We start from the raw sequence: 25,998 nt of genomic DNA on the forward strand, positions 1-25,998 counted from the left end.
AATTTAAACTGTCATTGTGTAGATTTGGCATTATTACCTTAGTTTAAACTAAAAATGAATTGTTTATTATATAACATCATCAAGAAACAAAAACATAAATTGCAAGAGAATCCTAGGCACCCCTGGTACCAGTAGATTAGGCTTGATATTGAAGAAGAAAGTACCCTCAGATATGTATGTATATGTGACCCAAATAGAAAAGCAAATTAAAGGAATCCATGCTTCTCACCAAGCATTGTAGCTGTGAATGCAAAGCCAAGTTGTCAGGATCTTAGTTTGTAGACACAGCTATGCTGGAAAAGAAACTCATGAGGCAGCAGAAGGAATAGGGCACATAAATCAGTGTTTGTTGGTCTGAAAGCATGTGGCTCGCCTGAGCAGTACCTGTGACCTTTTATGTATAGTGAAATTTAAAATGGTTAGGTCTAGCTAGAAAAGTAGGCGCCTGAGTACCAGTTGTTTGATGCCCAAGAGGGCCTATGATCAAAGTTTGAGGCCCTTTGCCTGAGAAAAAGTGTAGGAGAAAAAAAGGCTTTTAAAACGTTTGTTCTTTGTCAATGGGGCAAGTCGTCTGAAATTATTTAAATGTTTAGCAAAGTTGTCCAGCAGGTTTAGGCTAATTGGGTCAAAATGGGGAGAAGGGGGTCCCCTAAACGGTTTTTAACCAAATTTATAAGAGAATTTAAGAATGGGCCCAGCTGGAAACTTATCATTTAATTAGAATGTTAAAGAAAAATATTTCCAGGGCAGGCGAGCTGGCAATCTTGGCTCTTGGCAGCTGCCTGGAGGGGGTGAATAACAGGAAGGAAAAAAAAAGCCTTGGGGTCATGCAGGTTTAAAGCATGCATGGGAGGTCAGACATGTGGCAGGCTGGCAGGCAAGGCACACAGCAGGGAGCAGAAAGCTTTAGTATGGGAGGGGGAGAGAGAGCAGAAGGATACAGAGCAATGGCACCATCTGATATGTAAAAAGTTGGTGGAGAACCAGCGAATGGATGATGAGGCACCGAGGCACAGCTAAAACTCTATCAAAATAGGGTTTATTAGCAAAGGAACACATGGGGCAGATTCCCTTCTGGGCACGGAAAATGTCTTGAGCTGGGGTCTTTTAAAAAGGAGGCTTCTGCTTCCTGCAGAAGACAGGAAGATGTATTTTTTTAAAGTTGGGGTGGCGGGGAGTGGGAGAGCAGGACTGTTAAAACCTGTCCTCTTTGGAGATCAAAGGGGAAGCCTGCTATGTTGGCCAAACAGTGGAGAAAAATCTGCTTCTCTTGACTTCAAAGACCAAGGTGCTTATCAGCTAGGTTCCCTTTTCTCAGGAGCATGAGAAGTCCTTGGGATCCTGTTGCTGAGGGGGCAGGGCTATCTGAACCTTAACACTTACATAGCTGAGTAGTCTCAAAATACAACTGTTTCCTAGGAAACCAATCTTTCCCTGTCCAGATTACTGAAATTGTCAGATTTAAGGATTCAGAACCAAAGGGCCACCATTGCTCCTAAGGTCCAGCTACCACCTAGGGGTATGCGGAGGAAGACTAGGCCCGGTTCAGGCAGGTGCGGGGGAGGGGGCGGGGCAGAGGAAGCAGAGGTCTGGCTTCCAAGCCCGTAAAGGGGCTCCGGAGGTCAGCCAAGTCTTTCGCGAAGGAAGATTATTGCCCCTCTGCAGCCGCCGTAGTCAAGCAGAAATTGGTTTGTTGGAATCACAGACCGCGGAGATGGTTGGCGGGCCAGGCGCTGAGCTGTGCTCCGAGCGGTTCGGCTCCGGATCCGTGCGCAGCTGCCGCGCTGCCCCCGACGGGAGCCTGAAGTGGGAGGGGGGCACCTGGCGCCGCTGGGCGCTCTCCGGGGAAGTCCCCACGGGAGCTCCAGCGGCGGGCGGCAGGAGGGGTAGCGCCCTGCAGGCTCTCTCCGGCCTGCTGGCGGTGTTCCTGCCGCAGGGCTTCCCGGACAGCGTCAGCCCGGATTATCTGCCCTACCAGCTGTGGGATTCGGTGCAGGTCAGCCAGGCCCCGGGGCAGGGGCGGCCCGTGGGTTCAGCCAGGGGCAGACCACTCCAGGCTCTGCCTTCGCAGACGGAAAGCTGCGGCCCAGGTCACACCAGTGAGGGCTGGCGATAGTATCCGGGCCCTGCCCACCACCACCACTACCCACAGCTCTTTATTTTCCTGCAGGCCTTTGCTTCCAGCCTCTCCGGCTCCCTGGCCACCCATGCGGTCTTGCTGGGATTAGGGGTGGGCAATGCCAACGCTTCTGTTTCAGCTGCCACAGCCACCTGGCTCTTGAAAGGTGAGCTGGGCTTTTCATCTCAACCTTGCCCTCGGGCTTCTTTTTCCTCCACTTCAAAGCCTAGCCCTTGCTTTCTGCCTGTTAACAGTTTTCTGGCGGCCTACAGTGGCTCCTGGTGTGTATAGGGTTATGGGTTGCTCTCTCCTTAGGTAGTACACAGGACCAGATGTTCCAGATGTCCGGAACAGTTTCTGAAATACCGTCGTCTGTGAACCAGCCTAAAAGATGTACTTACTTGTTCCCCATGCAAATTCCATCTGGGTCCCTAATCCCTAAATTAATTGTCCCTTCCCTCCAATCCTACTCTATGCAGAGTTGCATAGAAATGCAACATTGCTTAAAACTGCCAGCTTCTCCGAATGGTGAAAATTGGATAGTTCTAATGGGAAAAAGGGAGGTAGCTGGTCCTAAATAGGTGAGGTTCTGGAAATAATGAAAGGTATTCTGAGTCTTCTGAAGTATTTGATGATGCTGTCAGTAATAACTATAGTGACTATATACTGAGAGTGTACAGCCTTTTGAAAAATCACCAAGATAAAAAAAAGATATTGGATACCCACCGTGCTACCTAGAGAGTGAACGAGAGGAGAAAACAGAACTGCCACTTGTCCGACATGTGGAACTGCTGGCCTTCGTCTTTCACTACTGTTCCCAATGGATATTTAAAACCTAGGGGGATGCATATTCTCTCCTTGCATCTGCCTGGAACAACACTGCTGAGTGTCCCTGGGCCTTTTGGAGATCAGGAGGCTTCTGCTTGTGTCCTTACTGTGAGAAATAAGCAAACCGTTTAGCTGCGAGTCACCTCAGGAAAGTGCATGTAAGAGCAGAAGTAGGTATGGCTTCTTGTCCTGATGGCGGTGATAATTCATGCCAATTGCTTGTTATACAGCAGGCTTATATTTACCAGTCTTCATCGTAGCCTTAGGCAGCTATTGCTATTATCCCCATCTTATAGGCAAAGAAATAGAAGTGCCCATACTATGCTTAGCTTGATCATCTCCATTGCCTCCCCTGCTACCCAAGTTTAAAAATGCAGTTAGAGTCTGGGTCAGTAAGTGATGCTTTAGTGTCATTTCTAAGCGCCCCACTTCTGTCACCAGCTTTTGTGTGTGTGTGTGTGTGTGTGTGTGTGTGTGTGTGTGTGGTGTGTGAGCTCTGTTCAGACAGGTTTAAGATAAGCTAAGACCATTTTTTTATAATTTTTTATTTATTATTTTTATGGGTATGCGTGTATTGCCTGCATGTAGGTAAATGCACCCATGTCATGCAGTGCCCACAGAGGACAGAAGAGGCTGTCGGATCCCCTGGAACTGGAGTTATGGACAGTTGTTAACTGCCATGTGGGTACTGGGATTTGAATCCAGGTCTTCTGCAAGAAGAGCCAGTATTCTTAACCGCTGAGCCATCTCTTCAGCCTCGCTAAGACCATTTTAAGATATGAAAATTATGCACTTTAGAACTTGTGACTGGTGTTCAAAGACACCCTCTTCTTTAATATTTTGTTTATTAATTTTATTTTATGCATATGCGTGTATTGCCTGCATGTGTATAAATGCCCCCATGTTGTGCAATGCCCACAGAGGTCAGAAGAGGGTGTCGGATCCCCTGGAACTGGAGTTACGGACGGTTGGATGGTTATTAGCCACCATGTGATCGCTGAGATTCGAACCCAGGTCCTCTGGAAGAACAGCCAGTGCTCTTAACCACTGAGCCATCTCTCCAGCCCACAAAGAAGTCCTCTTAATCAGAAAGGATTTTACAAGCTTGTTTCCATCAAAGGAGATGATTGTATGCAAAGCACCACATAGTGCCTTTGGAGTTTTTTTGTTGTGGCTTGTTTTGTTTTCTGACACAAGATCTTCTGTAGCCCAGGCTGGCCTGGAACTTCTCATATTGCTGAAGGTATCCTTGAGAGCCTCTTGCCTTTCCCTGGGATTTCAGCCATGTACCACCACTCCTGGCTTTGAAATTTGTTGATGTGTTCATTTTCAGTTACGTACCTCTATTGGAATGATTTAATTGTCATGACCGACAATACTGTTAGCAGCTGATATTTCAGCAGCTGGACATTTTGTCTTCTTATACATGTAATGTGTGTGTTAATCCCTACAGTTGCCAGTCAGACGGCATTATTTTCCAGATAGAGAAACTCCAAGCACTTGGCTAAGGTCATTTAGGGCCAGGATTTAGACTCAAGCCAACCAACTCGTATCTCTTTTTTTTTTTTAAGTGAGACTACATAGGGTCTCACTATGTAGTCCTGACTGGCCAGGAACTTGCTGTGTAGACCAGGCTGGCCTCAATCCCGCAGAGATACACCTGCCTCTACATCCAGAATGCTGGAATTAAAGGGGTATGCCAACATCCCCGGCTTTGTGCCCCATTCTTTTTATTTTTTATTTGTATGCGTGTTTGGCCTGCATATTTGAGCATGCCTGCAGGGGCCACAGAATTCAGAAGAGGATGTTGGATCCCCTGGAACTGGAGATACAGACAGTCATTAGCTGCCATGTGGGTGCTGGGAACCAAACCCAGGTCCTCTGGAAGAGAGCAGCCAGTGCTCTTAACTGCTGACCATCTCTCCATCCTCTTTGTGTCCCATTCTTAACTGCCATTCTTTTACCAGGGAGTTTACAGTACAGCCAAATAGAATTTTGAAAAGCTGATTACTAGTTCATTAGTAAGAGTAGGAAGTTTCTAGATCTTCTGCTCATTGTAAGGCAAATGAGCGAAAGTGAGAATTAAGTTTCCTATTCTTGTGGAGAGTACTGACTTTCAAGTAATAGGGAGTCACAAATCGATCCAAAACAAGAAGATTTCGTTTATAATGTAATGTACTTAAGGAGGAAGTTAAGGTGAGTTATGGGCAGGAGGATGCCTGTAGAGTCGAGTCGATGGGTGTTCCAAGTCCAAGGCAGGAGATAGAAATGGAGAAGTAGAGTAGCCTGGATAGGGCAGTGTCACACTTATGTATCTTTTCCAGAAAAACTGTAAATACAATTGTTCTTGTAAAATGCCCCAGTTGTGTTCATATGTCTTCTCTGAGCTTTGGTTGCTCCCTCCTGGTCTTACAGGATGATTGTGAAAGATGAAAGTACTTCAGTGTCCCAGAGCTCTTACAGTCTCCCATCCAAGACTAAGCTCCTATCTAGCAGAAAACCTCACCATGAATAGAGACTGTTAGTGGAGAAGGGGAGGGTTTGCCTACATTTCTGTGTGGTAGAAGTTCCCAGCCTGTTCTTAAACCCTAGTTTCTTCTCTGCATTCTCTACCTCACAGTCAAACAAGATAGTCCTCACTGGGTCCGTCCACCCTTTCCAGTGCCCACCTGTGAGTCCTGCCCAGTTGTCTGATTCTAAAACATTCCTTCCTTGTGATCCTCCTGCTGACATAATGGATGCTATCTCAGTCCAGTTAATTAGCCATTTTTTTCTGTAAAGGGCCAGACAGTAACTGTTTTACCTTTTGCAAACCATTCAATTCTATTATTTTGTTGGAGAAACAGCCTTAGACAAATTTAAGTTTTTGAATAGTTGTACCAAATAGATACATTTTCCTAAACACTACAGTTTTAGAACTTTCTGAAAAGCATGTTGTGCTATGTGTCATTTCCATGAATTAACCTTTCATACAAGATTATAACTAGTATTTATCTGTGTCCATGTGAGTAGTTGGTTTATGGGTTTTCACTATTGTCTAATATGCCACTGTGTAGATATACCAGGATTATGGATCCTCTAATTTGCATTCTCTCCAGGTTTTTTTCCTCTTATTAACAATGTTGCAGACTAAGGATATAGTCTCAGAGTGCTTGGCTAACACTGTTGCAAAGAATATTTAATCTACTCTGTGTAAATGGGCACATAGTTCTCTTGAGTACATACTGAAAGTCCACACACTTCTGACCCTGTCCTAGCCCACAGTGTTAAACCTGTCTAGAATTTTTCTAGATGTGCTCCTAAGAGCAGCATGGCCTAGGGTGAGTCAGCCAGTTCAGTGCCCAGGTCTGCCTGGCCCTGCAGCTCCTGAGTTTCTTCTTTGCCTTACCAATGGCTTCTTCTCATCCCCAGATTCAACGGGTATGATGGGCCGCATCATCTTTGCCTGGTGGAAAGGGTGAGTTTCTCTTCCTAGTCAGTTCACTTCTGGCAGCATTTCCGCATGGCATTAGTAGCCATAGTAATAATATTATTCTGTAATTGTTAGGGAAGGTTTAATGAAAATCCATGCAAAGTGTTTAACATGTGCCCCATTTGTCTCTAATCCTCATAAGCTTGAAGAGTAGGAGTGAATGTGCACATTTTAGGGGTGTAAGGCAAGAAATATAGCTCAAAGGTGAAACACTTCCTAACATGTGCAAGGCAACATGTGCGTGGAAAAAACAAAAATAAAAACGAGGAAGAGGAAGAGAGAGACTTTAAAGATGTAAAATGTGCCTAGAAGAAGAAATTATTTCGCAAACCACTCAACCTGTAATTTCTGAGGTGGATTAAAATCTGAAGCCTGTATTCTTTCCATGGGATCAAGCTAGTTAACTGGTGAAGTGCCCATATGTTCAGCTCCCCTGTATGTGTGTGATCATCCCATACAGAGGGGCTCCCTTTCCCTCTGGGAGATTTCACATTAAGATTCAGAGCTAATGATGCAAAATCAGAGCTGGGCTGAGAGCTGCAGCATCTCTGAACACTAAAGTCTTAGAGGAATGGCCTCCAGGTGTTCCTGCATGGGCCAGACAGTAATTTTCTGGAATGGGGCCAGAAAAGGTAGCTGTCCACAGTGCTATGTAACAGAACTGTCCAAAGCCTGAGTACTGGAGCTTTGTGCCTTGGTCTCCTGCGCATGCCGACTCATTGTCCCTGTGATCCGAGAGAATCTGGAATAGTTATCTGAAACCTGCACAGTCATACTAGATTTAATGTTAAACAATCCCCAGTACATGGGCTTTGTGCTGAATGCCCCTGATGAAGCAGGAAGACAAGGAGAAGGGAGGAGCCAGGAATAACCCCCTTCAAAGGGTGCCCAGAGAGTAAGAGAGCAGCCAGTAAACAGTTGGGCTTTTTCCTTGGTAAGTCATGGAACCAGGAACAGGGAAATAACCAGTGATCCCTGAAGGCCCTCCCAGCTAATGACTGTTAGAACAAAATGCAGGTCAGAGGGCGGGTTCAGGAAAGAGACTGATAGAGAATTACCCTTCAGAAGGGCTTTATTAGGGAAGAGACCCTCATGACCACAGGGGCCATGAAGGAGGAGACCATTGTAGGAAGGATAGAACTTCTACCACAGGACAGCATGATGGATCCTTGAAGGGAGAGCCTTCCCTTCAAAACCTGGAGAAAAGCTTCTTCGGAGCCATAACCACCACATACAGCATGATGAGGGGCCTGAAGGAAAAGCCTTGAAACCCACCCCCAAAAGATTTCTGACTTACAGAGTTTCAGAGGAGTCAGGGCAAGTTTCATACCACATAACCAAGTTCGACCTAGTGTATTTGCCAAGGGGCAGGGAGACAGGCACTAGATAGGACCCTAAACTTACCTTGCAGCTGCAAGAGGAAGGGCTTCAAGGCCACAGCATGATTTCTTATCAGCTCTGTTCCAGAGAGATAGGGGAGAAAGAGGGGCAGCCAGAGGGTCTGTGATCTAACAGTGACATCATCACAGATGTCTAGCTAAAGGAATGTGTTTCCCAAGCCCTTTAGCCCTCACCATTCCCGAGCCCCTTAGACCTCAGCATGGACTAGGACACCCCATCTCCTAGCCTATAGCATGATTTTTCTAAATTTCAACAGCCTCTTATCCCCAACAGGAGCAAACTGGACTGTAATGCAAAGCAGTGGAGGTGAGGAGGGGATGGGAGAGAGGGAAGGGAAAGTCTCCTGTTATAAAGATCTCTTGTATCTGATCTCTAACCTCTGATCCTTCCCCCAGGCTCTTTGCTGACATCCTCAATGATATAGCTATGTTCCTCGAGATTATGGCTCCCATATGCCCACTCTGTTTCACCATGACTGTCAGTATCAGCAACCTGGCCAAGGTACCCTTCTCTGGGGTACCCCTGTACCAGAGATACCTTCCTTAGTGATGTTGTACATAGCTTATCTGGGGCCTGTGGTAAAGGCACTTCTTAAAAAAAAAGGGAAAAGTTCATATGTTCCTACAGAGACCCAGCCAGGTTTTCTGGTCCTCCTTTGGCCAGACAGTTCTTAGTGCCTCAGCTAGCCAATCCAGGACAGTGTTCAGAACACTGGACTAGTGATCTCTTCAGTGCCTACTGCATGTGTGGCACAAAACCCAGCCTCTCCCATTACACAGTTACACAAATATTTATGGAATTATAGCTCCATGCTTCCCAGATGGAAAATGGTCTGGAGATGTAAGAAGGCCTTATCTGAGGCTGAGTCCTGAAGACTGAGAAGGAGTTAAGGTGCGGGGTAGGTATTCTAGACCTTTGAAATTGCAGAAGTCAGTGCTACAATTCAACAGCACAGATCAGACAGTGAGACCAAAGGGCCAGTGAGGCAAATGCAAGCTCGCTCTCTGCCATGGTGTTCAGTTGCCCTCACAGCTCCTTCACATTGGCCTCATCCAGGTGAGAAAACAGAGGACTATCTGTCAGGAAAGAACCTACCAGAGTAAGGTACCTAGAACACAATAAAGCCCCAAGACTCAGTACCAGACCCATCTCAAAGGCCATCCATTTAACATGACATTCAAGTAGTACTACAAGGCACTTCTGATATTTGGGGTACAGCAGATCTTTTTGTCCAAGGACAAGCAATAAATACTGTGAGGATCTCATCCTTCACCCCACTGTCATCACCAAGGTAAGAAACCCCCAAGAGAAACCACTGCTGTGGCTGTGGATTAAGGATTGTAACTTTGGGCATGTGTTTCAAATTCTGCACTAACCTTTCCTGTTGAGGCCTTGGATTCTTTACCGAATATTGGACTATAACAACACATGAACTTTCCCTTTAAGATCCCTCTCCAGAATTTAAACCTCAGTGACCAGCACTCCATCCACAGCTACATGAGCCAGAAGGTGGCTGTCATCCATGCCTCCCCACCAGTGTCATCCTCAGCTAAACCTCCACTCAGTTCTGTGGAGTTTCCCTCCTAACTCCTCCATTTGCTCCCATCTCCTTGCCAGCACCTTGCTGAAGAAGCAGCTACCTCCTGGGTAGTCTGCTGCCTTCTCATCCTTCCTTAGTCTTCAAAACAGTTCGATAATCTTGTCAAAGTGCAAATCCATGGGCTGGTGAGATGACTCAGCAGGTAAAAGCATCTGCTGCCCAGCCTGACAACCTGAGTTCCATCCCCAGGGACCTATATGGTGGAAGAAAAAAGCCAGCCCCAACAAGTTGTCCTCTAGCCTCCATGTTTGCGTCGTGACGTGTGTACATACATAAACACACACATACACACACAAGTATATGAAATCTTAAAAGTAGAAAACAAGTTAGGTCACTTCCCTGGCTCATTGCTTGTCTAGCGTAAAGCCTTAGTAAGGCTTCCAGGGCACCACTTAAACCAGACCACCGTCTCCTGCCAGTCCTTCCTGCCTCATTTTGTGCCACTTTTCTTTTGCTTTGAACAGACTAGTTCCTCTACCTTTGTAACTGTTTCTCCATAAGTTTCATGAGAACAAGGATATGTCTAACTTTTATCATAGCATATTACTCCGTGTCTGTCAACTGAAGGAGGCTTGATAAATACAGGATGAACAAAGATAATCAGTGACTGTAGTCAGTGGGCTTTGCTATCTAAAGACCACAGGGGCCTGGGGAAGTCAGGGCCACTTGAGTAAACTGAATTGGCCTGAAACAGTCAAATGGGGCTAAACTGGAACAGGAAGGAGGAAGGTGTTATAGGCAGGTAGAATGTAAACACCAAATTGGAGGCCAGGCTGGGCCTCATTCTGTAAGGGAGAAATTGTAGCCAAAGTAGGAAAGGGAGGATGGGAGGTTATAGGTTAAGAAAGATCTCTGCACAGCTAAGGATGTGACATACACCTGTAATTCTAGTACTAGTAGACAGGTAGGGAGATCTCAAGTTCAAGGGCAATGTAGATGACATAGCATGACCCTGACAAAGGGGAAGAGGATCTTTGGGCCTCCACCTTGGGGAAGGAAATTTAATTTCCCTACAGCCAAATCCACAAGGTGATGGTGGCAGGCAAGACTTTGGTTTTCTCCTGGAACAAGATACAAAACATGCCTAAGACTTGAGGGTGAGAACTAGAAACCGAGGACAGGATTCAAGTTGTTGTAAGGGTCGCCAGAGCCCTTGTTTTCTCAGGCTGGTGTGAGTCATTTCCTGGGCTCACCCACAGATGGGTCTGTGCTGCCACAGCACATGGCTCCTCTGACCACACTCTTCTCTTTATCCCCACCCAGTGCATTGTGAGTGTGGCTGGTGGGGCCACTCGAGCTGCACTGACCATGCACCAGGCCCGCAGAAACAACATGGCTGATGTGTCAGCCAAGGACAGCAGCCAGGTAAGCAGCTAGCACCTGGGGAACAGGGTGGGGCAGGGAAGAGGCCAGGCCAGGCCATGGTTTGGGAGTACAGAAAGTACCCTTGAGTATCCCAGGGAAGGAGGTGGGTGGAGAACATACAGGAAGAAATCTAAGTGCTCCCTGTTCTGAGGGCATAGCTCCAGTGACAAGTCCAAGCTGATCTCAGCCCCTGCCCACTGCCTATGTGGCCAGGAGTAGTTACCCTTGTCCTCTGTAGGCCATAGCCCTGATCTGGGAGATGAATATCCTGATCAAGTTGGCAAGTCCAGGTTCTCAGCATGTGGGGTTGCTAGGATCACCAGCCAGAGGCCTCTACTTAACAGTTTGGCAGGCCCTTCTGGCCCCGCCCCCTCCCACCTGAGGGAGCCTAGAGCAGGATGGGGCTGGTAGGGACAGCCCTAATACTGAATTCTACTGGTATTAGATTTCTCCCAAAGCCTATGCTAAGTGCTTTACATGAACTCATAGCAGCCTGTAAAGTAGACACTGCTATATAGATCCTATTTCACAGATGAGGGAAGTAAGGCCTGGTAAAGGTCTCAGAAATGCCGTTTTTTTTTATTTATTCTTTGTTGTTGACACTGAAGTAGTTTAGAAACCTCTGTTCTAGCCAGTCCGATATACCTGCCTCTGACATTGTTTTGCTCAGTAATAATTAATATTAATGAAATAATTTAATTCATTTAATTTTCATAAAGCATTAATCACATACCAAGTATTTCCTTTCCTTGAGCGCATTCATTCAGTCCTTAGCGTGTTCAGTCCTTAGCATGCTATCATGCAGTATTCATTGTAGCCATTTTACAGATAGGAAATAAAACAGAAAGGTCCAGAGTCCACCTCGTTGCCCTTGGGCAAGTCCCTCCTCTCAGAAAAAGGTTGAACTAAATAAAGTAAGTAAAATCCAGACCCTTCTCCCTAGTATCTCCAGGCTTCGTGTTGGCCCCCCCTGGCTCCCAGGGCTCCCCCAGGCCCCAAGCTATGTTTCTCCAGAGCTTCCTTCCTGAGGCACTAATGTATCACAAGGGCAGTATGGGCCATTGCTTCCTGCTTGTTACTGGAGAAACTGAGGTTCTCTTTTGGGGTTCTTGGTCTCATTAGTAAAATAATTTAAAAACAGACTCAGTAGGAAGCTTGAGAATAATAGAGTTGAAGAGAAAAATATAGGTTAGGTGAAAATCCTGGCTGCCACCAGGAGAAGATAGAGAAATAACATGCCTTTTAAGTTAGGCATGGAATAGAAATAGTTTAGGGACTGAAGAGGTAGGTTAGTGGTTAAGAGCACTGGCTGCTCTTGCAGAGGACCCGGGTTCAAATACTAGCACCCATGTGGCAGCTAACAGCCATTTGTAACCCCAGTTCCAGGGGCTCTGACACCCTCTTCTGACCTCCAAGGTCATTGCATGACACAGGTGCACTTACATACTTGTAGGCCAACACACTCATACACTAAAATTAATAAATAGTAAGTAAAAAATATTTTTTAAAAAGAAATAGTTTAAGAAAGGCTAATCAATAGGAATCCAGCTTTATCTTGGTCATAAGGACCATTTCCTGCCAGCAGAGAGTGAAGGGCCACAAATTGCCTGGAATCATCAGCGGCATGTGCTTCTCAAGTCCAGAGTTACTTTGGTTGGTGGAACCAAGACTCAAAAACTTACCCAAAGATAAAGCCTGAATGCTTCAAAGGGAATCTTTTTTTTTTTTTTTTTTGATCTTTTTGAGACAGGGTCTCCCTGTAGCCCCAGCCGACCTGGAACTCGCTTTGTAGACCAAGCTGGCCTTGAACTCACAGAGATCTCTGCCTCCCGAGTGCTGGGATTAAAGGGAAAGGAGTGTGCCACCATGCCTAGCTTTCAAAGGGAATCTTACACAAAGGTAGCTGGGGCTTGAAAGGAACTTACCTGAGACATTGTACTCCTTGGAGTCCTTGTAATCCCTTCCTGGTTACATTTCCAGGGAAACTGAAGTTCCCTTTTGGGGTCATTGGTCTCACCAATAAAAGAATTTAGCAACAGACTCAGAAAGAAGCTCAAGGATAATTAGTGTTTAAGAGGAAAACATAGCTGAGATCAGTGAAAATCCTGGCAGCTTCCAGGAAGAGAAAAGGAGAAAAAGAGTCATGCCTAAAAGTTAGGCATGGGATAGAAATAGCTTATTAAGAAAGGGAAAGGCACTTTCAAGAATGGAAAAGGGCTGGTGAACTTGAGGAAAGAGCCTAAAAAGCATCCTGCCAAGCCATGTGTGTGTGGTTTGTTGGGGTTTTTATGCCCCCATTTCCCCCCAGTATTTCTCGGACTTTTTTCTGCCTATGCTGTGTTCACTATATGCCAGAGTAAAGAAAGGCCATCAGCCTTCCTCACATGTCAATCCTGATTTAGTATTTTCCAGTTCCTCCTCTGACACATGCTGGCACTCTTTGCTGCTACTGTACTGACTACTGGAATGGACTTTCTCGGGCTCCCAAAACAGAAGTCCTTTTTACCCCTGCACCCCTAAGACTGGATCCCCAGTTCACTGCCTCGTGTACAGCCTTTATCCCCTCAGCCCACTTTTTGCAAGGAGAGCTGGGAGAAGGAAGAGCTCTGGAGCTTCAGGGCCCCTCTGTGCTAGGACCAGCTCTCCCTGGAACCCTAATAGTTGGGGGCCCCAGTTCATTTTCTTCCTTTATGATGCATTGGGGCAGTCATCCAAAGGTCTTTTCCCCTGGAGTGTCTTCATTCTGGCTACTAGATTACATTGATTCACTAGCAAAGAAGTTCGGGGCCTGTTCCTTGCTTACCTAAGAGGTTCCATGACCCCTCTGCAAACTTATTTGCCAATATTGCATACCAAGGGATGAGAGGGACTCACTTCTTTAACACACTGTAGAAAACCAGTTCCCTGCACAGTCAGGAGTGCCCAACTGTGGGACTACTCAAATAAAACAAAAGATGTGTCCCAAGGGTAAGCTCGTTCACTAAAACCATAAAAATGCCCTTGGCCTTCCCATCAGAATAGGGAGCCCCAGGCAGTTCTGAAGCAGTGAGGACTGTGGTAAAAAGCACTTGAGGCTATTCCTTCTGGAAAGGAGCCCTCTAACTCTCAACCTCTCTGCCATTTTCTAGGAGACCCTGGTGAACCTAGCTGGGCTCCTGGTCAGCCTTTTGATGCTTCCTCTGGTGTCAGATTGCCCAAGGTAAGCCAGAAGTGAGGCTGGGGTAGAGATGCCCTGCCAGGGCCTCTCCTCTGGTGGCTACCTCACTCTCTTACCTCAGCCTCAGCCTCGGATGTTTCTCCCTCCTCACTGCCATCCACATCTACGCCAACTACCGGGCAGTCCGGGCTCTTGTCCTGGAGACCTTAAACGAAATCCGGCTCCGGCTGGTCCTGAAGCACTTCCTTCATAGAGGAGAGATACTCGAGCCTGCTGCAGCCAATCAGATGGAGCCACTGTGGATAGGTGACCCAACCCCTTGGTCTCATGCCCCATGTCTCCCAGTTTCCCCCTATGACTGAGCATCCTGACTCCAGCTTCCTACAGGTTTCTGGCCATCCCTGTCTCTGTCGCTGGGTGTCCCCTTACACCACTTGGTGTCCAGGTGAGTGGCCCAGGACCCCCTACTCCACTGCTGCCTCACACACTTCCCACGTGCTCCTTTTTAGTTACACACCAACTTCCTCTAATCAGGTCTCACCATCTTGTCTGTGTTTCTTACTCCCACTGTCCGGCCTCAGACATGAGCCTGAGTTCTTCAGGGAAATAAGATACAGAACAGAGTAGATGTGTTTTAGCAGCAAACTGCCTCCTAAATATCTATGCATATACCCAAAGACTAGAGCAGGCACCAGCCTTAATCAGAAGCCTCTCCTTACAATAAATGGCAGCGAATGCATAGACTCATGGTTGCCCAAGATGCACAGAATAAGTGATGGATGTGGAACAAGCCCTAGAGAAGTCACACCACCCCTTCTGAGGCTTGGGGAGCATTATGGAAGAGGGAACAAGACATTTGTAAAAGCTGGAGAGCGGGTAAAGGGCTACAGAAATGCCATTCTCTACACTTGATATGTTCTAGTTTGTTTTTGTTGCTGTGATAGACACCGTGACCAAAAGCAACTTGGGAAAGAAAGGATTTGTTTGACTTGTACCTCGGATCACAGCCCATCATTGAGGGAAGTCAGGACAGGAACTCAAGCAGAAATGGTGACAGAACACCATGACTTTCTGACTTGTGCTCAGCTAGCTTTCTTATACAGCCTAGGCTCACTTGCCTAGGGATGGTGGCACCCACAGTAGACAGAGCCTTCCTGAATCGGTTCTGTCAAGACAGTCCCTCATAGACGTGGCCACAGACCAGTTTGATCTAGAGGAAATTACTCATTTGAGGTCACCTCTTCCCAGGTAACTCAGTTGTGCCAAGTTGACAACCAAAACTAGCCAGTGCATGCTATAGTGTTGCAGTCATTAACTCAGCCTGCACTGAGCCCACACAAGACTGGTCCTATCAACAGTCAGTCGAGGAAGGACAAGGGACTCACAGGATCCAACCTTTTACCACTGAACTATTGACTATTGAGAGAGTTTGGGAGAGGCAGGAATCACTGTCTTTAGGTGTGTGCCCATTGTTGAAACCACCATGCTCCAACCCATAGCTCCAAACCCACAGTCATAAAAATGGACATGGTGGCACACGCCTTTAATCCCAGCACTTGGGAGGCAGAGGCAGGCAGATCTCTGTGAGTTCAAGGCCAGCCTGGTCTACATAGTGAGTTCCAGGCCAGCTGGGGCTACAGGGAGACCCTGTCTCAAAAAAGACCGAAAAAAAGGCCATGATTTCAGTGGGCCACAAAACAAATAGACAATAATTTGATGAGAGATTTGTGGGAAGGGGGAGGTGGAGAGTGGTGGTAGGAAGATGGTCAGTATGTGTGGTGTACACATATGAAACTAAATAGTTTTGAAAAGATGTTTCTAGATGAAGGGTGTCATGGGGAGAATGGGGGGCTGCATACAGGAAGGAAGGAGGGATGAGAGTAGAGCAAAGGTAGTGGCTAAGAAGAAGGTGGGAAGTGGGCAGGAGCCCAATGGCATGTGGACAGTTGCAGCTATGTCTGACCAAGTGGGCACTCTGCCCACGTCCCCCACCCAGTGCGCTCTTCTCTCCATCAGTGTCTTTGAGCTGAAGCAGCTGGTTGAGGGACATCAAGAACCCTACCTCCTTTGCTGGAACCAGTCTCAAAGTGAGTACACCACATTCTCCTAGCCTAAAGTCTACTTCAGTTCTCGAACTCCAAGCCCCCAATCCCTGGACAGTTTAGAGGCCGCCAAGTGAACTAGAGGTTGCTCTAGACTAAAACTTTGATGCATTCAAATTATAGCTTCATGCTCCAATGAAATTCATTTTATTCCTCTATAAAATGAAGCTACAGCAGTTGCCTCATTACCTATGGTATTTTTCCGAGAATCAAATAAGGCGATTGTGGAAGAGCACTTTTTACATAGTAAGACTGTAGGCCTTTGGCTTCCACCTTGTCTTATGCCTGAAGTCCTTTCTTAGAGAAGGTGGTCCTTGGAATTGCTGATTGGTGGTGGTGTGCTAAAAGGCATTAATTTTCACTAATGAAAAGAAAAATCCCCTTCATGGAGCTACTGTGTAATTGTACTTGGAAACTGAGCACTTTAGTTTGGGTCAAGCCCTGGGAAGGAACTAAAAGGTGGAAGAGTGGAAAGAGGCCTTCCAGACCTAAACGGCCAGAGGTGGCTGAGTGAGGCAGAGATGGGGGTGAGGCATTTGAGCAGTTCTATCTTGATCTTGTCTGTCCCTTGGGCCTCTCCAGACCAGGTGAAAGTGGTCCTGAGGCCGATGGCAGGCCCTGAAACTATCTTAAGGGCTGCCACACATGGACTGATACTTGGAGCCCTACAGGAAGATGGGCCACTTCCAGGAGAGTTGGAGGAGCTGAGGAACCAGGTTCGGGCTGGTAAGAGTTTCATGGTCTAGTGCTGATCACAGCGGGGAGGGGGAAGGACGGACTCTATTCTGCTGAGGATATGAGAGCTGATTCTACACCGCACCCCAGGTCCTAAGAAAGAGAGCTGGATCATCGTCAGGGAGACACATCACGTGTTGGACACACTGTTCCCAAAGTTCTTGAAAGGTACCATTGGCTCCATGGCTTCCTGGCCCCTACAGTCTTCAACCCTGGGCCCTGCCTATCCTCAACCCTACGAGATAAAGGACCCAGCTTCTCTCTCTGATAATAAGTCTGGGTCTTAGTTCCCCTGTCTACAAGACAGGGGGTCATGGTCTCTGAGGCTCTGTCATTGTTGATAGTCAACGTACCAGTTGGTGTTCAGGAAATGGGAGGTCCACATTTACTAAAGATCATCTTTTATTTTGCCTTTACTTCATTTTGCCCCTTTTCCATGTGCTATGTACAATTTCTAACTCCAACCAAATGAGATTTTAACCTCATTTTCTGCCACAAACAACCCAACAGAGGAACCCAAGTAGTGCCGAAGGAGTGTACCCAGCCTGAGCCTTCCCATCTGCTTACCCTATCCTCTGGGTCAACTCAGAGTCCCCAGCTTCATCCTGTGACCTCTCCCTAGGACTTCAGGCTGCTGGCTGGAAGACCGAGAAGCACCAACTAGAGGTGGATGAGTGGAGGGCCACATGGCCCCTGTCTCCAGAAAAGAAGGTCTTATGAGCAGCCCAGATGAGGGCCCAGAGCCAGGACACTTGGGCAACAGCAGAATGTCAGCAAGACGGCTTTATTTTTAAGTAGACCAACTGTTAGGGCCAGTTGGCCACCACCTTGTGGGAAGTGATGACCGATCCAATGGCCTGGACACCAGGCCGAGAGAAAGGGAACCAGTATCTGCCTGCCCCATTCCTGCCCTTTTTCCAGAATCCATTACAAGCTCCCCACCCCTACTTTTTGTGAGGTTCAGGGATGCCCTGGTTGCAGCTCATGTCATCCAATTCATTTGACTTCATGCATAAAAGCCCCAGAGGAATATGGCCACGGTCATCATGAGCAGGGCATTAAGGTTGACCACACGGGCCCAGACAGGATCCTCGCTGATGTCCTCCAGCTGCCTGGCTACTGCAGCCACCTCCTCCTCAGTAGGGGGTGGAGGACTCCCTGCCCCACCCCTGCTCATTCCACAGAACCAGAGCAGGCACCGATGGAACAGGCCAGGTGCTGGGGACTGAGGCTCTGGAAGAAATGGAGGCCCTACATTAGTTTGATGGAGGTTGGCTTCCCTGGCTGCCCAAGCCCACCTTCTTGGGCATGCCTTACCCTCCATCTGTACTGTATGTTCCTGGTACCCGTTCTGCACGGGGGGAGAGGTTGGGCCTTCAAACTCATCAGCATCCAGGTCCTCCCGCTCCTCCTTGCTGTGCCGGAGACTGAAAACCAGGCGATGGAGCTGGGAATTGGGAGAAGGGACCAAGTGGGAGTTCTGCTGTCCCACCCCAGGTCCACACTGTCCCACCCTAGGTCTATACTGGCACACCAGCCTTGGTGCCCTCCCAGCCTCCCTCCCTCTGGTCTGCACACCTGGCCTAGGCTCAGCTCACTCAGACTTCTCTTTCCAGAGTTGCCTTTTCCTTCACACTGAACCCCAAGCTCATATGAGTGTTAGAGTCACTGGGCCTGCCCATTCCTGTGCTCCACCCCAAGTTTTATGTCTTCATCCAGAATTGTAGGTCTTCAGACTGGTCGTACATTCCTGCTTGTACGTAGTGTTCTATGATCATTTGCTGTGTGAACCTGCTACTAAGGAATCCAGCTGTCTCTCCTGGCCCAGCTCCTGTCCTATCTTCTACCCTCCAATCTGCCTTGCTCCAGAGTACCTGGCTCTTACAGCGGCACAAGACAAAATTGGTTTATAGACTCTGAAAATGACTATCTTCTCATTGCTAGGCATTCTGTGTTGGGAGTTTCATCGCTCCTCCCCACAAACTGCTTCAAAACAATTTTAAATAAATGTGCTTGCTCTGCAAATACAACTTCAGATTGTACACCCAGCCTTCTCCCACCAACACTCAGTGTGGAAGTCCGGCTCTTCCTCCATGGGCAGGCATTCCTTGAAGCAGACTGGCTGAAGGGTGGGAATGGCTTCTGGCTATACAGTCCATGTTCTCCCAGGCCCCCCACCCAGAGGCCAACACTTACGTGCTTCCGTGGGATGGGTGCGGTGCACAGGGAGACTACAAGTGTGAGGAGGCCAGAGCAGACAAAGAGCACAATGGCAAAATAGAGGTAATGGACCCGGCAGAAGAGCGCTGGGCATGCTGAGGGCCGCACGCAGCTGCCCGAGCCAAAGGAGAACTCGGGGATGAGACGTGCTAAGCCCATCAGTAGGCCCCCAATCAGTCCCCAGAAGGCACCCTGCAGAGGAAACAGCATTAGCCTCCTCAAGATGCCCAAGCCCCACCCAGAGCTCACAAGCACATTTTCTTACCTTCTCATTAACACGGGGCACAAAGAGTGCAAGCACAAAGATTGCAGACACTGGCGGTGCCAAGTAGCTGGAGACAGACTGAATGTAATCGAAGAGCTGCCCACCCTGTGCTGCCTGCACTACTGGGAGCCAGGCCACTGACACTGCCACAATGAATACCACCCAAAGCCTGCAGTTGAAGAGCATCAGATTTTACCTAGGACCCAGTTTCCATAGTACCCTGCTGATTTTCCATACCCACACCCCAGGTTCATTTGCAGAGCAGGGTTTGGCACCTAGGACACACCTTCCAACCAGCAGCAGTTCCCCATCACCTGCACGAGGCCGCAGGCGTGTGTAGATATCCATGGTGAAAAGTGTGCTGCTGCTGTTAAAGATTGATGCTAGTGAGGACATGAGGGCAGCCAGCATGACTGCCAGCATGAGTCCACGCAGACCTGTGGCCAACAGGAGCTGTCAAGCTGGGTCCAGTACAGTGTTTGAGGTGATGAGGGCTTGGTTACCTTCCCATAGGCAGGCCCTGCAGGCTTGGCCCAAGCAACCCAAGTTCCAACCCTCACCATTGGGCAGGAGCTTCACAACGAGCCGAGGGTAGGCGATGTTGGAGCAGCCCACTTCGGTGCCACATACACGTTTACACACTTCAGGCACCACACACGCCACTTCATCTGAAAGAGAAGCCATAGGGTGGCTAGGAAAGAGCGTGACCTGGGAAGTGGGGTCACCAAAGCCTAGTGGCAACTGGGAATCCTAGCAAGAGGTTGAGATGGGACTCCTGGTGGGAAGCAGGGCAGGGAGACCCGATTTCCAATCTTGGAAAGGTAGCAGATAGAAAAGACAAGACACTTGGATCCTTGCACAAAAATGTGCTGGATGGGGCCAGTGGGAATGCAGACATTACCTGGGTAAAGAATGCGACTGATCATGCCTGGCATGACCATGAGGAACATGGGCATCAGCTTCAGGTAGCCACACAAGATGCAGCCAGCTTTGATGTGTGTCAGGTTCTTTCCAGCCAGGCAACGCTGCACTATGACCTATGATAAGGAACATTCAAATAGGGCGGGTCATCACTGTACCCTGCCCCCACAGGCCTTGTCCTCAGCAACCCCCTCCAAGCTCCTTAACACCAGCCTTCACCCCCTACCCCCCCCCCCCGTACCCATCCTCTAGCTCTGTAGAGCCACCAGTACACTTCATTTCTCAGATCCTACCACTGGGTTCTGACTCAGGTCCACCCTGGCCCTGCCTTCAACCTAGCACCAAAGGGTGCTGTCAGGCACCCCTATCAGCTGACACAGGGCATTTAGGGCTCTGCTCTAAACACACACACCAAGCCAAGCCTTAACCTTACCTGGTCGCTACACCAATACCAGCCCGAGACAATGGTGAGCCCTAGGAGTAGTGCAGGCCATGGCAGGTCTCCTGTCACAGGGTCCCGGAGTAGGTGATAGGAGTCTGGCCTCGGTTGATAGCAGGAACTGGAGATATTGCCAACAGCTGGATCCTCGGACACGGTCAGTGAAGTCATTGCGCCCAGGTATTTGTCGAAGAGACCCGAATACCCGCCCACCTCATGGAAAGCTGTACAAGCAAAGGTGTCAGGATCTGGCTCTGCACTCAGGCCCTCCTCAGGACCCACATAGCAGAGACAGGCAAGGTTCTAGCTCCCAGGTTAAAGGCTCTGTGACATCAGAGTTCCATGGCCTGTCCCCATTGGGTAAGCCCCATACCGTAACCAGTGAGGACAAAGGCCCCAGCAAGAATGACGAAGGTCTGCACAGTGTCTGTGTACATCAGTGCTGCCAGCCCTCCTGCAACAGATCTGAATCAGTAGGGTCAAGCACAGCTCCTGACCCCCAGCCTGTGCTGCCTTTTGAGAATCTGATAAAATACTCATTCTAGAGGACAAATTTTATTAAAATGATGATGGGCCCTGGAACACCAGGAAGGAGAGCTGAGTTTTAGACTCCACTGGTGCCTTCTTGGCTAGGCATCCATGTGATGCAAGATCCCCACCATAGACCCCTCCTCGTCCTGTTTTCTCATCTAAGTAGTAGGAGGGTGTGATTCTCTAAGGTCCAGTTCTTGGTTGCAACCCATCCTGCATCTTCAAGACCCTACCCACTCTACATATGACTTGGGGGCCTTAGAAATGCACTGGGTGTAGCCAGAGATCTTGGGAAACTGACCAAGTCCACTCTCCAAGCATATAAGGGCAAGAGCTGCTAAATCGTTTTTCCCCAATCCTCACTCTGAGGCCCACCAACATTGCTGGGTATCTGAACTTCCAATCCAAAAACAAAGGGACGTTGGGGAAGAAAGTGGATTTGATTTCCAAAGATTTAATTCCTTCTGCCTGGACCACACCACACTTCCAAATTGCTCCATCCCACATTCTTACTCCCCAACATAACCACAACCCCCAGCTGATGTTCCAGGCCAGCTCCCTACCTCTACCACCCCCCCACCTCCACCCTCTGTGCAGTCACCTGTCACAGTATAAATCATGGTGATGCCCAGGAGTGCAATGACAGAAGCATAAATGTTCCAGCCCAGAGCCTGCTGAATGAATACCGCCCCGGAGAACATGTCCACCTTTCAGTAGAAAGAGCAAATAGGTCAGGGGCAAGGACATCAATCCAGGTTCACCTCCTGCCTATGCAACCATCCTGTGTAGCCATACCGCAAAGATTCACTCATTTTTCAATGGCCTAGATCCTCCCAGGTCCCTGTGCCCATGACCCTGCCTCTATAGAGATTTGTGCATTTATCTGGTCCCCAACTCCCTCCAGAGCTCTCTAAAGACCTTGGTAAGTGGCCCTGCCTTTCTAGGAGCCTGTACTGCCCACCGCACATGCGCACCGAGATCTTGGTGAAGATGTACAGAAAAAGTGAGAGCACGGACAAGTAGAGACGAATTCGGTGCCCACCAAAGCGCTTGCGTAGGTACTGTGGCATTGTAATGACACCGGCGGTCAGATACACAGGCGCAAAGAGCCAGCCAAGTAGCAGCACCACAAACAGTGCCTGTGGGAACAATGTGACAGTCAAGGGTGACTGTGTGTGCCATCCTGTCACAGACATATCCTAGTCCCTAAAGGATCTGAGAGTCCTCTTGGCGAATGAGCTACTCTTAAAAAAGTGGTCACGGGAAGGTTCACACTTGAGACCCAGAAAACAACAGCAAACGATGAGCCTGGGCCCTGGCATTAAGGAACAGAATTTTGCCATCTTCCTGAGACCTTAACTAGATCTGTTTATGCATTTTCAAGCCATCAGCCTGGTCAGTCTCGCCCAAGAGAATCCGGTGTCTCCTCCCTCTCTAGCATGTGAACAGACCCTTCAGATTGACCCCAGCGTTTGCCAGGCAGGGCTGCTCACCTAAAACTTTTATCCATAAATGCTCAGTTCAGAGGCTCCTCCAAGAAGCCCTAAACTCAATCCCTAATCTCCCAAACCCTCCAGGTGAGCCCCAGTCTCAGAACTTTAAAGGTCTCCTCATTTCTGCAAAGGACTTCAATTCAGCCAAGAAATGCTCACAGACCACAGCTTCAGAGAGCAGCAGAGCTTCATCTTTGAACTGCTTGCCCCTCTTCAGAGAGAATATATAGATCAAGGCCCACTGAGGACAGTGGCTGATGCCAGTTTATAAAGAAAGACCTACCTCTACCCTGAGAGTGACTATCCTACTGCCTCTAAGCTAGGCATGTGACCCTTGCGCCCCACCCCCCACCCCACAACTACAGTTGTTCATATTCCCATGCCTAGTGTTTCCCCAAGAGGGACTCTTTCCAAAGAGTTCCCAATGGGTGAGTTTCAGAAAAAGGCCTTACGTTCCACTCAAATCCAGCCACCGCCAAGCCACTTGCAGCACCAGTCCCTGCCAGGCCCACAAAATGGCCACTGCCAATGTTGCTAGCAAAGAGAGACGCTCCAACCTGGATGGTCAGAAATGCAGGTGAGCAAGGCTGCCCTTCTAGGACCCCTCCCATCCCATGTCCCAGCCCCTCTCACCGGCCACCACACCATGCTTCGCCCTGCCAGGAAGTAGCCACCAACTGTACCTCTGTTGGTTCTGCACATAGACTGAGAAACAGAAGTGGGAGGTTGACTTCCAGGATAGGGGCACATCTTTGAACTTCATTGGCCTCTTCAACACATTCCTCAGCCTTGTTTCAGGCTGAAGATTAACTAGCACTAGACTCCCCAGATTGTCTGTACCCCCACCCCCAACCTCCTCCCAGACATTTGGAGCAATCCAGACCCCAACCCTAGGTGCAACTACTCAAGTCTGAGTAGTCTAGATTCAGCCTGACTTTCCTGGGGACTTTCAATATGGGCTGCTGCTCAGGTAGATATAAAGTAGGCAGGGGAACAAAGACCTTATTTAGAATGCTTGACTTGATGAAAATCAACCGACCCCCACCCTCCCCACCTCAGCTAGCACAATCCAGAAAGTAGGAAGACAAGGAATTAGACTTGCTTGCCTGCCAGCACTACGCTTCTCCCTCAAAAAGATCCAAGCATCCTCCCACCCCACTCTGGGTATCCCTAAAACTTGGGTATCCCCAAGCTCCAGAACAAGTCCCTATGAAACCCCCTCAGCTTCTCACCCACAAGCCAACACCGATGACCAGCAGGAAATAAGCGGCAATAACCAAGATGTCAGCAGGATTGTCGATTAGGACCCTCTGGTCCCCAAGCTCCAATTCAGAGCCTGTCTCTGTGTGTGCCTCCATTCTGTCCAGGATCTGACCATCAAGGGGCCAGTCCCTGGATTCCCCCTAGGGGAAAGATTAATGGTTACCTCAGAGGCAGTGAGCCGACAAGTCCCCCAGGTCTTGTCCCCCCTCTCTGGCTTTATTTAGCTGAATCAGGTTTTATCAAGGCCGAAGGCTGGTCCTGGGGGTGCTGAGCCCTTTCAAGTTTAGAAGCATTCCTTCCAAGGCTTATCCTCCATTCCCTTCCCAGTGTTCCAGACTCAAAGTCACCTCACGCACCTCCTGAAAATACATACCCTCTAGCTTCAACTTAGCATGCCTGACTTAGCCAGCCCCCAGGCTGCTAATGCAGAATGATCATCCTCAAATCCAACTCTGACAGTGTCAGTCCCTTGCTCAGAAGTCTTTCAGAATAGCTCCCCATGAGGGTGCTATGGTGTAAATCTGAACTGTCTCTCACAGTGTCATGTTTTGAATATCTGATACCCAGCTAGTAACACTGTTTTGGAAGGCTGTAGAACCTTCTGGAGGTAGGACCAATCTGGTAGACATAGATTACTAAGAGCCTTTGAAGGTGATGCTCAGCCCCTAATCCCTGCTTCACTCTGCTTCCTGGTCCACAATGTGAAGAGTTCACCACCATGAACTAAGCTGCTCTCCCATGCCTTCCCAATCATGGTGGATAAACCCTCTGAAACTGTGAACCAAAATAAACTTTCTAAGTTGTTATATGGTATCTGTGATACAATAGTAAATAACACATTGGAAGAGCACTTGCTGAGCAATCCTGATCCATGGAGAGAGATTTGGAATGGGGGTGCTTTTACTTTTCTTTTCTCTTTTTTTGGGGGGGGTCTTATTGAGACAGGGTCTCCCTGTAGCCTCTGCTTCCCAAGTGCTGGGATTAAGGCATGTGTCACCATACCACACCTAAGGCACTTAGGAGTGCCTTAGTGCTTCAAAAGCAGACCTAAAGATGCAAAAGAATCCAAGAGCCAAACAAAGACGGAGAAAAGATGGAGCAAAATCAGCACGTCTTCTGAAAAAATATTTTATTATTTTTATTTTATGTGCATGAGTGTATTGCCTGCATGTTTGTATAAGTGCATCTGTGTCATGCAGTGCCCATGGAAGCCAGAAGAGGGCATCAGATCCCCTGAAACTGGAGTTACAGATGGTTGTTAGCCCCTGTGGGTGCTGGTATCAAACCCAGGTCCTCTGGAAGAGCAGCCAGTACTCTTAACCACTGAGCCATCTCTTCAGCCCCAAAATAAACATTTCTTTCAGGGATCTGAAGAATGCAGGAAAGGTGGATGGGGAGGATCCAGCTTGAGTTTCTGTCTTGGCCCCACCACTATCTGTACAGTCTTGCACCACAATCTGAAGCTTGAAACTCATCTGCTATTTGAGGTATACTCATCCCCTAGGACCTGTAAGGTATTGGTTCTAGGACCTCCCGCAGATGTGAAAATCAAAGGATGCTCAAGTCCCACACACATCCCTCCATATATTTTATCTCAAGACTACTTATGATACTTAAAATGATGTAAAGTAAATGTAAGGTAAAGAGTCATTATACCATATTATTTAAGGAATAACCCCAGAAAGTTTTTTAATTTTTTTTTTTTTTTTTTTTGGTCTTTTTGAGACAGGATCTCCCTGTAGCCCCAGCTGTCCTGGAACTCACTGTGTAGACCAGGCTGGCCTTGAACTCACAGAGATCCACCTGCCTCTGCCTCCTGAGTGCTGAGATTAAAGGCGTGTGCCACCACGCCCGGCCTTTATTATTTTTATTTTATGTGTATGCATGTATTGCCTGCGAGTAGGTAAGCACACCCATGTCATGCACAGAAAACAGAAGAGGCTGTCAGACCCTCTGAAACTGGAGTTACGGACAGTCGTTAGCTGCCATGTGGGTGCTGGGATTCGAACCCAGGTCTTCTGCAAGAACAATCAGTGTTCTTAACTGCTGAGCCATCTCTCCAGCCCCCAGAAAAAGTTTTAATATGT

At 48.2% G+C, this 25,998-nt stretch overlaps 2 protein-coding genes across 6 annotated transcripts; one reads left to right on the forward strand and one right to left on the reverse strand.

Moving 5' to 3' along the window:
• The first annotated feature begins 1,682 nt into the window (after nt 1–1,682).
• Nucleotides 1,683–17,752, forward strand: CUNH16orf58 (chromosome unknown C16orf58 homolog). 4 transcript variants are annotated; one of them, XM_008823779.3, is made up of 13 exons: nt 1,683–1,996; nt 2,171–2,285; nt 6,359–6,404; nt 8,094–8,126; nt 8,216–8,321; nt 10,684–10,785; nt 13,914–13,984; nt 14,064–14,248; nt 14,330–14,387; nt 15,959–16,029; nt 16,627–16,770; nt 16,870–16,947; nt 17,402–17,752. In XM_008823779.3, the coding sequence occupies exons 1-13, from the start codon at nt 1,715–1,717 to the stop codon at nt 17,497–17,499; spliced, it is 1,389 nt and encodes a 462-aa protein (XP_008822001.1). In that variant the 5' UTR covers nt 1,683–1,714; the 3' UTR covers nt 17,500–17,752. The 4 variants fall into 4 exon arrangements, with proteins under 4 accessions (XP_008822001.1, XP_029414883.1, XP_029414884.1 ...); XM_029559023.1 differs by having other exon boundaries at nt 17,290–17,414; XM_008823780.3 differs by lacking the exon at nt 8,094–8,126 and having other exon boundaries at nt 1,684–1,996; nt 17,402–17,751.
• Nucleotides 17,547–24,018, reverse strand: Slc5a2 (solute carrier family 5 member 2). Of its 2 annotated transcripts, XM_008823778.1 has the most exons (14): nt 23,881–24,018; nt 23,282–23,353; nt 23,101–23,205; nt 22,130–22,294; nt 21,757–21,862; nt 20,998–21,078; nt 20,619–20,848; nt 20,166–20,301; nt 19,825–19,932; nt 19,551–19,701; nt 19,265–19,433; nt 18,976–19,191; nt 18,097–18,226; nt 17,547–18,012 (listed from the first exon to the last, which is right to left on the reverse strand). In XM_008823778.1, exons 1-14 carry the CDS (start codon nt 24,004–24,006, stop codon nt 17,786–17,788), a joined length of 2,022 nt encoding a protein of 673 aa, XP_008822000.1. In that variant the 5' UTR covers nt 24,007–24,018; the 3' UTR covers nt 17,547–17,785. The 2 variants fall into 2 exon arrangements, with proteins under 2 accessions (XP_008822000.1, XP_008821999.1); XM_008823777.3 differs by having other exon boundaries at nt 17,707–18,226.
• Nucleotides 24,019–25,998: the final 1,980 nt, after the last annotated feature.

The sequence above is a fragment of the Nannospalax galili genome, unplaced genomic scaffold (assembly GCF_000622305.1).
Source record: "Nannospalax galili isolate Female #2095 unplaced genomic scaffold, S.galili_v1.0 scaffold788, whole genome shotgun sequence".
NCBI classification, from domain to species: domain Eukaryota; kingdom Metazoa; phylum Chordata; class Mammalia; order Rodentia; family Spalacidae; genus Nannospalax; species Nannospalax galili.

Bases quoted from the DNA above. Each gene is read 5' to 3' on its own strand.
- CUNH16orf58 (XM_008823779.3), top strand. From the start codon at position 1,715: ATGGTTGGCGGGCCAGGCGCTGAGCTGTGCTCCGAGCGGTTCGGCTCC. The intron at 8,322-10,683 runs GTACCCTTCTCT...ATCCCCACCCAG, and splicing joins GTATCAGCAACCTGGCCAAG to TGCATTGTGAGTGTGGCTGG. The intron at 10,786-13,913 runs GTAAGCAGCTAG...GCCATTTTCTAG, and splicing joins CAGCCAAGGACAGCAGCCAG to GAGACCCTGGTGAACCTAGC.
- Slc5a2 (XM_008823777.3), bottom strand. From the start codon at position 24,006: ATGGAGGCACACACAGAGACAGGCTCTGAATTGGAGCTTGGGGACCAG. The intron at 20,849-20,997 runs GTATGGGGCTTA...TTGCTTGTACAG, and splicing joins CTTTGTCCTCACTGGTTACG to CTTTCCATGAGGTGGGCGGG. The intron at 18,227-18,975 runs GTAAGTGTTGGC...CCCAATTCCCAG, and splicing joins CACCCATCCCACGGAAGCAC to CTCCATCGCCTGGTTTTCAG.